The sequence below is a fragment of the Bemisia tabaci genome, chromosome 1 (assembly GCF_918797505.1).
Source record: "Bemisia tabaci chromosome 1, PGI_BMITA_v3".
NCBI classification, from domain to species: domain Eukaryota; kingdom Metazoa; phylum Arthropoda; class Insecta; order Hemiptera; family Aleyrodidae; genus Bemisia; species Bemisia tabaci.
This window is the reverse complement of record NC_092793.1, coordinates 83,964,599-83,977,664: the sequence shown is the minus strand read 5'-3', so window position 1 is coordinate 83,977,664 and position 13,066 is coordinate 83,964,599. Positions and strand designations below refer to the sequence as shown.

Below are 13,066 nucleotides of genomic sequence, written 5' to 3'. Positions count from 1 at the left end.
ATCGACACCAAGAAATCCAAAACCGGCCCACCCGTGTCCAAAATACCGACCCCTAAAGGCGGGGGACAGGGCCCCCTTTCAAAAAATTCAAGTTCGTTAAATTGACGTGGAGTCTCGGAAAAAATGTGTATTCATGGGTAATCGACCCCAAGGAATCCGAATTTGAGGGTCCCGTTGTCCACAGAGACTTTTCTGATGGGGCACAGGGGGACTCTGAACTTTCAAATTTAACCGGTGTGGAGGTTACCCCTGTGCCCCATCAGAAAAGTCTCTGTGGACAACGGGAACCTCAAATTCGGATTCCTTGGGGTCGATTACCCATGAATACCCATTTTTTCCGAGTCTCCACGTCAATTTAACGAACTTGAATTTTTTTGAAAGGGGGCCCTGTCCCCCGCCTTTAGGGGTCGGTATTTTGGACACGGGTGGGCCGATTTTGGATTTCTTGGTGTCGATTTAAGCTAAAATTTTCCGTACGTTCTGATTCCGATGAAATAATTTCAAAATTTTGACATTAACCCTGACTTTTGAAGTACGGACCCCCTTTTACCCCCCAAGGGGCGCCAGGGGGGCTCTGGGACCATGAAATTCGGATTCCTTGGGGTCGATTCCCTATTCATCCCCGCGATCCTGGACTTCGTATGACCAAAATTAACCGAAAAAAAGGCCTGGTACGGTAGGTCTGGGCCACCCTGTATAATCTTCTGGAATTGAAGCCGCAAGATGCGATCAGTCTCTCTCTTGATACATCCAGTTTAATGTCTTTTCCCTTCCTACCACCTGATATTATTGGCAGCAAGCCTTGTGAAAAAATGAGTGAACTCATCATTGGGAGAGTAACTGGACATGATACAATAAATGCCCTTCCTTCTTTGATGTACAAAGGTTGTCAACTTTTTGGGGAAAATCTCAGAGCCCTGAGCAAAATATTTCAAACTTAAAATTAAAATTTTTTTAGCAACCAGTTTAATTCTACAAGAATACTTTGGTTTTTGATGCCCAGGAAGTCTTGATTGACAACCACTTAATGAATGAATGTATCTTGTACGAGTTGAATTAAGAAATGTTTGATGTGTTCACCATGTACTGAGTGAAATTATAATGAATGAAAAATATGAATGAATGTTTGATTTTTCACTTCATGGTGGTCCATTGAGATTACTAACTTTCATCCGAAGAGCTCACCTTATCAACCTCATCATTGAAGTTGTCTGTCACGGAGCCTTTCTTTGACTGCTCCATTAGTGTAGCCCTCTTTGCAGCAAGGTAAAGAGAGCGCTTAATGCGAGCATAACAGACATCCGTAACAGCTCGTACGGAATAATCAGGCACAAAAGTGTAACGTAACATAGAATCAAGATTCACAGACTGCAAACTTCCAAGAGGCTGTGAAACATTGTTTGTTGGAGATTCAGCACCTGAAAGGCACGAGTCATTAATAAATAGGGACTCCAAACCAGCTATAAATAAGTTTCAAAGATATGAAAAGTAAAAATCTTTTAAATGCATGTTCTGTCATTAGCAAATATTTTATCATCATTCACCATACTTCAATGTGAATTAAAAATTCTTCACTTTCTTTTTTGCCCCCAAATTGGGACGGATCGGAATATAACAGGCAAACAATCGGAATAAAGCATGATAAAACAGAAAAGATATAGATAAAATGGGGTCAATCAGGATTAAACCAGATAAGTCTAGATAAAACGGAATGTATTTAATTTTAATGGGATAAACCGAGATGGATTGATGTTAACTGCAATGGATCAGAATGACACAGGATTGTTTGGGATGAAGCAGGAAAAAATCAGAGGAAACCAGTATAAAGCAAGGTATGTACATCAAATATAATGATAAAAGGAGATGAATTAGGATAAAACAGGGTAATCCGGATTGAAATGGGATGAAGGAACGTAAAACAAAAAAGAGAAAAATCCGGATAAAACAGGATTAATCGGAATGATACAGGATAAATTGTGATAAACCGTTGCCACTTCGTATCTTCCAGTTTTTCAAACGCAACAAATACTTTTAGGTAAACTTTTAGAGATACGCCAGCAAATTCCTCTTTAATTTTGCCTACGACAAGATCTTTAGCGGTACCTTAGTAAACATCTACATAGTATTGTGGTTTCAAAGCAATTCAAAGCGATGTGGTTTCAATCTTTCAGCGAAAGATTCTGGAAACCCCATCAAACAACCAACCTTGGTGGAAAGCTCCACTGCGTCGTGGGTGGTACGCTCGGGCGACGAACGGTAAGCCAGAGGCAGGCTGAAATTGGGTCGCGCGGGCATCACACCCGTGCAAATGCTGAGGATTGCATGATGTGACTTGTCCTTACATAAAATTTAGCGGAAAGAATGTCCGATCGTGGCCGTCTTCTGCCCGAAAAAGTGACGATTGTTCGGCCAAAATTGCTGACCGATCAATCGTCGAGTTTTCTGGTTTAGATTGCGGCCACCGCCCTGGACAAGTTTTCCGGAGTCAGTTGCGTTTTGGACCTGGGCGAAGCGAGGTTTTGGACTTGGCATAAAAGTTGGTGTTCGGCTCGTTTTCTCCCCCCCCCCCCCCAACCCCTACATGGTGGAGGCCAAGAGGTCGGCCTGAAGTTTAGTTCGAAAGTACCTTATATTTTTTTTTGATTGACTTGATTAGTTTTGGTTGATTTAATTGGTTACGTGGACTTGATTGGTCGACTTGGTTGACTTAATTGGTTTTGATTGGTTGATTTTTCTGATTCAGTTTTTTTTTCTTCTCTGGTAAAATTGTGTCAGTGTGGATTTACTGCCAGAGCCACAGCAGACGATTAAATTGTATACAAAAAGTAACTCTCAGCAGGAACTCGAGGAAAACATTCACCACGCTTCAAGTGGTTTTGGCTTCACGCGCAACTTTCCCACTCGATACCCGATTTTTTTTGGGTACTCCTAAACATGGATCTACACTTATTCCTAATCCTAATTCTAGTCCAATGATCCTTTTTTTGTTACTAATTAGAGGTCTACTTCTATCTCTAGGCAATCTATCGTTCGCGGAGGTGGGGGAGGAAGCGCTGATACGCGGCTGGGGCACTTTCTTCCCAGCATTTCCGCCGGATGAGCATGGTTGCCTGATATTGGGCTGGGGGAGTGGGGCTGGGTCGCGGAATAGCGACTGGAGCTGCCCTTGTTCTTCCAGCTGTTTAGAGTGTGATCGGTCTCCTGGATCGGGAGGGAGGTGGTTGGCTTTCCCGATAGTTTTGATGCATTTCTCCGCGATGTGTCTTGGTCGCGGCGCCCCCTGGATAGGGTGTCCCCTATTTTTCAAAGTTGAGAAATTTTCATGGGCAGTTTTTTCAAAACGTGATGTGGCCCAAAAAAATGAGAAATCGTTCTGAAAAAAAAATTTTTTGGGGGTCTCTCAAGCGCCCCAAAGGGCGCAGGTGTAAAAATGGATAGATTGTTAAAAGTATAGACATTTCCCAGTGGAAACTCTAGAATTGCGGGTCTGTTGGGCGAAAATTTCGTCCGTTTGGCCGTATCTTTGATGGTTTAGCCGCTACAGGTCGGTATGCGTGCGTGCCGCGACGTACTCGCAGGCGCGAAAAGCTCATGGTGGCGCGCGACGGATCAGCGCCGCCCCCCCCCCCCCCTCGCCCCGCTGGCCGCTCATCCGTCGCGCACCACCATGAGCTTTTCGCGCCTGCGAGTACGTCGCGGCACGCACGTATACCGACCTGTAGCGGCTAAACCATCAAAGATACGGCCAAACAGACGAAATTTTCGCCCTACAGACCCGCAATTCTAGGGTTTCCCCTGGGAAATGACTATACTTTTAAAAATCTATCCATTTTTACACCTGCGCTAGGGTGTTTCTTATTTTTTAAATTTTCGAAATCGAAGGAGGTCCTGGTCTTAAAAGTTGATGTGTGGATAGATTAGAAGCCCTGTGCAAGGAAAAAATTTTAAAACAATTTTTACCCGGTGCTCAAACGACTTAAGTGACACAGGTTGAAATTTGAGGTTTTTAGACAAAATAACACTGTTTTCTAGTGGAAAACGCCGAGTTACGGCCCTAAAGGGCGAAAATTTCGTCCGTTTGGTCGTATCTGCAACACAAAAGCCGCAAAACACCCGAGAAAGGCGCGCGCAAGGAAAGACACTTGGGGCAAAATGGACGCGCCGCAGCGCAACGCGCGCGCGCGTCCTCTGCACTGCCCAAGCGACATGCCGCATGCCGCACACACGCACTAAGCTTACGCTGGCCCGAAAGTTCCCGTACGTTACAATGTATCATTATGAATTGACCTAGATACACACTAACATTAAAAAAAAGGTTGAAACGTATAAATACATCTAAAAAACACATTCTCTTAATATGATATTGGCTATAATGTAGGAAAATCAATTTCAACAAATTAAACAATTCAAAGTTAATCAACTAAATCAAATAATCGACAGTTTACTTAAAGGCTAAGAGTCTTCAAATGTTTATCCGACTATTTTTAATATATTTGGATGGTTTTATTGACTTTGGCTGTGACTTATAAGAGATCATGAAAAGAAGCTCTTGTTCGTATCGGGAGTTGGCAATTCAAGTACTGATTCCTTTGTAAATAAACTTCGCGTGAAACAAGATGGTTTCAGTATGGTTTTCTCTGAAACAAACCCCAAAACTTTAAAAAAAACTCCCTCAGTTAAGGCCGTATTTAAGGAGATATCCCCGCTTTCCCGTGAGTCCTTCGTATTAAGCCAAACTTTCTATGCAAGGATAAGGAGCAAATCGACGGCGTAAGTTCGCAATCACGTATCTCGTTTGCGGTGTCTGTAAATCTCCGTCTTTATGTTATTTTTTAAAGGAGAACAAACTGATACCATTCCTTGAAGTTTATGCAGAACTTTGTTTGCACAGAGATGAAAAATCACGGTAGTTTAAAGAATTGCCGTTGAGTAGTTTTCCGTTTAAAAAGTATAGTAGGTATGACAGGAAGTCTGCGACGTCACAAACCGAGTTGTGTGGTTGCTGACTTACAACGTCGAAATGAATCAGCAGGATTGCCATGTTTTCAGTTTTGGAAACCCCAAACAAAGTGGCTGCCCTGTCAATGTATTATTTGCTCTTTGCGTGGAGAGTTTGACTTGATACAGTGGCGGACTCTCAGGATGGAATGGGACATTCCCTCCATTACAGCATCAACTTTAAGAGTTTTTTTTTCAGTTTTGGAGTTTGGCTCGGAGGAAACCGGTGAAACCATCGTGTTTCTCGCGAAATTGTACATATGAATCAGTACACAAATCGCTAATTCCTGACATATGCAAGATCTCCATCACCTTCCGATGTTACCTATCCTCCTGTTGTGCGCGGGCATCACTTTAATTTTGCGTGCAGCATGATCATTAACAACTTTTATGACTTAACTACAGTAAAAGCTCGTTAAGACGAAAAATGAATTTTTTTTACATCGACAATTATGGAAGTATCAAAGGACCGAAAAAATTTCGTCTTAAGCGGATTTGCGTCTTAACCGTATTTCGTCTTAACGAGCTTTTACTGTACTTTTTTTTAACCTCTAAATATTCGGAAGTAAATAGCCATGGGGCTGGGTAAGAGTCTAGAAATGAAAATGGCAAATTCATGATATTGAAAAAAGGCTGTAGTGTTGGTTGTGAAGAGGACTGGCATTACCGGGCATTCTTCAGCGTATAGGTACATATTGAGGCGGACATCTGCCATATTGGAAAAATAAAAAATGACCCCGAAAAATGATCTGGAGGTCATCGCAGACCTCAAGAAGTTTCGCAGCTTTAATGAGAGTACCTACAGCAGCTAGTGTTGCGTTCCGTAATTTATCCGGCCACGTATGGTACCAATGTAAGTAAAAGTTTGGTTCCCTTGGCATAATTGATGAGAGATTGTCATCGGACACCAAAAGAGTCTTTGTTCACAACATGAAACACAATTTAGGGTTTCCTAATCCGCCTATCCGCCAGAACGTACAATTTAACTGATGTCTAGGGTCACATTTGAAGACAATTATTTTCATGATCTCTTATAAGTCACAGCCAAAGTCAATAAAACCATCCAAATATATTAAAAATAGTCGGATAAACATTTGAAGACTCTTAGCCTTTAAGTAAACTGTCGATTATTTGATTTAGTTGATTAACTTTGAATTGTTTAATTTGTTGAAATTGATTTTCCTACATTATAGCCAATATCATATTAAGAGAATGTGTTTTTTAGATGTATTTATACGTTTCAACCTTTTTTTTAATGTTAGTGTGTATCTAGGTCAATTCATAATGATACATTGTAACGTACGGGAACTTTCGGGCCAGCGTAAGCTTAGTGCGTGTGTGCGGCATGCGGCATGTCGCTTGGGCAGTGCAGAGGACGCGCGCGCGCGTTGCGCTGCGGCGCGTCCATTTTGCCCCAAGTGTCTTTCCTTGCGCGCGCCTTTCTCGGGTGTTTTGCGGCTTTTGTGTTGCAGATACGACCAAACGGACGAAATTTTCGCCCTTTAGGGCCGTAACTCGGCGTTTTCCACTAGAAAACAGTGTTATTTTGTCTAAAAACCTCAAATTTCAACCTGTGTCACTTAAGTCGTTTGAGCACCGGGTAAAAATTGTTTTAAAATTTTTTCCTTGCACAGGGCTTCTAATCTATCCACACATCAACTTTTAAGACCAGGACCTCCTTCGATTTCGAAAATTTAAAAAATAGGAAACACCCTAACCTGCGCCCTTTGGGGCGCTTGAGAGACCCCTAAAATTTTTTTTTAAATTTATTTTTTCAAAACAATTTTTCATTTTTTTTGGGCCGCATCACGTTTTGAAAAAACTGCCCATGAAAATTTCTCAACTTTGAAAAATAAGGGACACCCTACCCCTGGATCGCCTAGTTTGACGGAGAACCTGCGGTAGGGCGCTTGCCCTGGGGCCGCGTGGCTCCTCGCGTAGCGGTAGGACGGATTGCACAGTGGCTATCGTTCTGTTTCATGTTTTTGCATGTTTTGATTGCGTCATCATTTGCCGCTGAGTCAGGTGGCCGGCTGGGCTGCTGCACCGTTCCACTGCTGCTTTCTTGAGATCCGTGGCGCTCTGCGTATTATCCGCCGGCCGTATGACCCTCGCTGGCTGTGGTACAGTATACTATGCCCCTTCATTTGTCTCGGCAACCTCCTTGGTCTGCTGGACGCTGATGTTCGCGTGGAGGTCGTCGATATGTGGGTGAGTTCAAATAAGCGTCTAATCTGGTGTCCCCAGCTGTTTTAATCGTCATAATCTGAGAAACATGGGCAGATCAAATTTTTTTCTCATTCTCCACACTACTGTTGACTATTACATGCTATTTCCCACTTTATTTGGACTGAAATAAAAATTTAAGAGAACTTTGAATGTGCAAATTGCCTACATTTGTCCCAAATTTGCGTGTCCCCCGTGCCTGGTTCTTGACTTTAAATCGATGTTGCAGCATAACCAGAGTGATTATTTAAGAAAACTTTATTGGAGATGATAGGTAATGCTTTTGAATTTGAGAAAAAAAAATAAGTCAATTTCTTTTTTGCTCCATCAATAACTTTTTCACGCGCTAGAATCATTGTCCCGAGTAACAGTCAGCAACAGTCAGGAGAGACATGGCAACGATGTAATAAGCTCTAAATGATTGCCGTAACGTTGAGGTTTTCCCAAAAACGACTTTTTTGGTTTTGATTGAATAGTTCACATGTCGTAGATGGCAAAAATTCTGAAATTCGCAAATTTTTGTGCAAGATCAACGCCATAAATGATGCCAAACAGAATGCTATACACGATAACTCACAGGGCGTCAAGCATACACACACATACACTAATATCAGCTCGTAAAATACTTTCAAAGTGTGCGTTAGGGAAAATTTTCTCTTATTCCGATCCTCTAGGACGTGCTACTAAATATTCCGTGAAAAAAACCACCAAAATTGTCTTTACTGTTAGAGATAAGCTTAAAAAACAGCTTATTCCATCCTGTCCCGTTCCATCCTGTCCCAAATGTTTCCATCCTGTCCCATGACCCAGTTTAGTGGGACAGAGTGGAAAACTGTTACAACTGAGACTTGCTTATTTAAGCCTTGTAGGCGCTCTTTCCTACCGATTTAAGTGAAACTCAGCAACCGGGGGTATTTTTCAATGGGGAACTCGAATTTTTAGTCGAATTTTGAAAATTGGAAAATCCAAGATGGCGGACATTGCCTAAAATGCTATCGCAGCGCCTAATCAACTGAGACCTGTTTGTTTAAGCCCTGTAGGCGCTCTTTTCGACCGATTAAAGTGAAACTTGGTACATGGAGGTATTTTTTAATGGGGAACTTGAATTTTTAGTCGAATTTTCAAAATTCGAAATTCAAGATGGCGGACATGGCCTAAAATGCTATCTCAGCGCCTAATCAATCGATTTACGCGAAACTCAGTACCCGGGGGTAAATTTGAATGAGGAACTCGAATTATTAGTCGAATTTTCAAAATTCGAAAATCCAATATGGCGGACATGGCCTAAAATGCTATCTCAGCGCCTAATCAATTGATTCACGCGAAACTTGGTACCCGAAGGTATTTTTGAATGGGGAACTCGAATTTTTAGTCGAATTTTCAAAATTCGAAATTCAAGATGGCGGACATGGCCTAAAATGCTATCTCAGCGCCTAATCAATCGATTTACGCGAAACTTGGTACCCGCGGGTATTTTTGAATGAGGAACTCGAATTTTAATCAAAGAGGGTTATACAAAATCGGCGATTTTACCCCCCTCTTGGATTTTTCCCGGAGTTGGATATGTTGTTCCCTATCACATGACACGTCTTTTTCCGCCGTTGGCAAGTTCACACGAAATTTTTCCCGCGCGCTACAGCGTTGCCAAGTTGAAAACAGGCAAATTCCGGAAGTGGCATAAAAATTGAGCTATGAAGTTGCGGTTTTAACGAAAATTCTCTAAAAATTGCGCACTTTTAGGGGATGACCATGTTCTTAATGTTGCATTAATTTTAACATGCATTGTTGCCAATTTTTCTATTTTTAAATTCGACAAATTTTACAAATCCGCAAATACCCAAAAAAGCTATCTTCAAATTTGAATAAAAAGTTGTCTAATCGATAGTTCGTTTGATTCCGCATCCATCGAGAAACTTAGGACAAAAACCGCAAAAAGCGCCGATTGTGGTGTCTTTTTTTCAGTTTGCTGCTTGTCGCGCATTTAATTTTGCCGTGAGCAGAAAGAATTTGACTCAGCTTTTAGAAAGTTCAACGAGTTTTAACTGTGGAAATAACCAATTTTGTCGTCTGATCAACTCCTGGCAAGTCACTGGCTATAATCCGCCACAAAGGCCGATTTTAAGCAATTTTTGGCAAATTTGGCAACTTCTTGGTGACAATTTTGTTATGCAATGGTCAAATTCGGATTCAGCGCCAAAAATTACATAGGAAACCCATGGAATTAATGCTACCCTGTGTTTTTGGAGGCTAAAATTTCTATCCGCCCGGACTCAAAAAGCGTCGTCGCTCCATAAAGCTGTTTACAAAAATGATGTTATCTCGCGAATCAAAAGTTTCCCAGCAAGCTGTAATATATCGATGGATGCGGAATCAAACGAACTATCGATTAGACAACTTTTTATTCAAATTTGAAGATAGCTTTTTTGGATATTTGCGGATTTGTAAAATTTGTCGAATTTAAAAATAGAAAAATTGGCAACAATGCATGTTAAAATTAATGCGACATTAAGAACATAGTCATCTCCTAAAAGTGCGCAATTTTTAGAGAATTTTCGTTAAAACCGCAACTTCATAGCTCAATTTTTATGCCACTTACGGAATTTGCCTGTTTTCAACTTGGCAACGCTGTAGCGCGCGGGAAAAATTTCGTGTGAACTTGCCAATGGCGGAAAAAGACGTGTCATGTGATAGGGAACAACATATCCAACTCCGGGAAAAATCCAAGAGGGGGGTAAAATCGCCGATTTTGTATAACCCTCTTTCCAAGATTCGAAAATCTAAGATGGTGGCCGTGGCTTAAAACACTATCGGTGACTATAAGTAATTGATTTTAATGAAACCGGACCGGAAAACCTTGGTATAAGGAAAAGAAAGGAAATTTTAATAGGGGTGCAATAGGGTTTCTTATGTATCTTAGGCTACGAAATCGAAAAATTCCTCTGTTTTTTCCACCGAGCACAGATTCTCCCGGAAAATTGACTCTTCTGGAAAAGCTAGATTTTTAAGGCAAATTTCGATTACTCTCCCGGAAAATTGACTCTTCTGGAAAAGCTAGATTTTTAAGGCAAATTTCAATTTCTCCGGAAAAATTCCGACCTTGCTCAGGATAAATTCCACTGATACAGATAAATGGAGGTGTTTTTTAGAATCAGCGCCAAAAATCTACTCCAAAACCATTGGCAAATCTTCGGAAAAAAAAAAAGTTGACCGGTAAAATTGTTGAGTTAATGTAAGTCCTCAAACTTTTTCTGACTTTATCTCCACTTCAGCGGGTACACGCCCACTCGAAGTTTTAAAATTCGGTGTTTTTGATCCATTTTGTACTGCAATATTCCAAGAAATAAAAGCTTCTTCTCGTGTTAAAGGAAAACAGTGCGCATTTTGATAAACAGACTGAACTGTCTAGAAGACAAGCAGAATAAGCTCCAGATATCTATCATAACGGATGAATTTTTTCTCAATTATTTTGGTTCTGCAAGATATGAAAGGGTTACATGTTTTCAATTATGCTTTAATTTAGTGGTCGACGATGCTTTTATGACAATTGTGTTCAATTTTCAATTAAAAGTATTATACAGGGTTATTCAAAAGTTACGCACCACTGGCCATAACTTTAGTTCTAATTATGATATCGATTTGCGGTTTGTGGCGTTCTTCCTCATATCGAGGGGGAAACTTTTTGAGGTACTTTTCAGTTCTTCACCCCCCCAGGGGGAGGGGGGGCGGGGGGCAACTCAAAAATTTCAAATGGCAACCCCCATCATGTGATACATCGTTAGAAAGAGCATGAAAAAAGAAAATTTTTGGCGCAAACCGGAAGTCGATCTGACCCCCCTGTCAAAAGTTAGGGGGGTCCAAAGGTTATTTAGGGGGTCCGTACCTTAATTTTTTAGAGTAGCTTCGGCGGCTCTTGGACATGCCGTTTCTCTTTTCAAAGAGTCCTCGAATACTCCAAGTCTGATACCGAAGTCTTCATATTGCCCCCGGGCCACCACAGCCCCCCCCGTAGGGGGGGATGGGCCTGTTACAATGAAACATTGCATTAAAATGCGAAAAGTCACAGAAGAGCTTCAAACTTAGCATCAAATCCGAGTGGAACTTCTTGCCAATGTTAACGCAAACGCAGCCTGCGACTTTAAAGTGAGTTTCCAAAACTCTTAGCCCCCTGCCCCCCCCCCTCATTTTTGGTTGCAGAGCGGGTAAAAACCGGGAAATTCACTACAAATAATGCCCGAAACTAATGTCCAACTTGAGGAGGACCCTTTAAACGTTGCGATCAGTCGGAGCTTTGAAATACAAGGACTGCCACCCCCTTAAAGTGCGGAAACATCCAAAACAACCCCGCCGCCCCCCTCATTTTTCGTTGCGGAGGGGATAAAAACCGGGAAAATCGCCAGAAATGATGCCCGAAACCACTGTAGAACTTGACGAGAACCCTTGAAACGTTGCGCTCAGTCGGAGAACTGCAACACAGGAACTGCCGCCCACTTTAAGGACGGAAACATCCATAAAACCCCCGCTGCCCCCCTCTTTTTTCTTCGCAGAGCTGGTAAGAACCGGGCATCATTGCGGAAATGCGCCAGAAATGATGCCCCCGTTCTTACCAGCTCTGCAAAGAAAAAAGAGGGGGGCAGCGGGGGTTTTATGGATGTTTCCGTCCTTAAAGTGGGTGGCAGTTCCTGTGTTGCAGTTTTCCGACTGAGCGCAACGTTTCAAGGGTTCTCGTCAAGTTCTACAGTAGTTTCGGGCATCATTTCTGGAGATTTTCCCGGTTTTTACCCGCTCCGCAAGAAAAATGAGGGGGGCAGCGGGGGTGTTTTGGATGTTTCCGTACTTTAAGGGGGTGGCAGTCCTTGTATTTCAAAGCTCCGACTGATCGCAACGTTTCAAGGGTCCTCCTCAAGTTGGACATTAGTTTCGGGCATTATTTGTAGTGAATTTCCCGGTTTTTACCCGCTCTGCAACCAAAAATGAGGGGGGGGGGCAGGGGGCTAAGAGTTTTGGAAACTCACTTTAAAGTCGCAGGCTGCGTTTGCGTTAACATTGGCAAGAAGTTCCACTCGGATTTAATGCTAAGTTTGAAGCTCTTCTGTGACTTTTCGCATTTTAATGCAATGTTTCATTGTAACAGGCCCATCCCCCCCTACGGGGGGGGCTGTGGTGGCCCGGGGGCAATATGAAGACTTCGGTATCAGACTTGGAGTATTCGAGGACTCTTTGAAAAGAGAAACGGCATGTCCAAGAGCCGCCGAAGCTACTCTAAAAAATTAAGGTACGGACCCCCTAAATAACCTTTGGACCCCCCTAACTTTTGACAGGGGGGTCAGATCGACTTCCGGTTTGCGCCAAAAATTTTCTTTTTTCATGCTCTTTCTAACGATGTATCACATGATGGGGGTTGCCATTTGAAATTTTTGAGTTGCCCCCCGCCCCCCCTCCCCCTGGGGGGGTGAAGAACTGAAAAGTACCTCAAAAAGTTTCCCCCTCGATATGAGGAAGGACGCCACAAACCGCAAATCGATATCATAATTAGAACTAAAGTTATGGCCAGTGGTGCGTAACTTTTGAATAACCCTGTATGTCACCTCTTGGATGAAAATTTGGGAAATCAGGCAAAATTAGAGCAAATTTTGGGAAGTGATACACTTGACGGTGGAAATTCGGGTTTAAGCCCAACTATTAAGCTTGACGAGCTATATTTCCTGAGTCTACACCTAATGATAGTCAAAATAAAGTTTGGTTTGCCCAAAAATTCACAAAAAAATTTTGGGAGGAAATAGAACCTGGAATTTGACCCTTATTTGAATTCACCTATGTATCGTTGTTCTACGCTTCATTTTCT

General features: G+C 42.2%; 1 protein-coding gene across 6 annotated transcripts in view; it reads right to left on the bottom strand.

Annotated features, from left to right (window-relative positions):
• Nucleotides 1-13,066, bottom strand: part of LOC109029730 (unextended protein) — a 197,435-nt gene that overhangs the window by 28,959 nt on the left and 155,410 nt on the right. For 5 of the 6 annotated variants that reach the window (XR_011900842.1, XR_011900841.1, XM_072306317.1 and 2 more), the window contains exon 10: nucleotides 1,186-1,418. The exons of the other annotated variant lie outside the window; for it this stretch is intronic. Coding sequence is in view for 3 of the 5 variants with exons in the window: in XM_072306317.1 (XP_072162418.1) it covers nucleotides 1,186-1,418 (233 nt within the window). In the remaining 2 variants the exon portion in view is untranslated. The remainder of the gene's footprint in view (nucleotides 1-1,185; nucleotides 1,419-13,066) is intronic. 6 annotated transcript variants of the gene reach the window in all.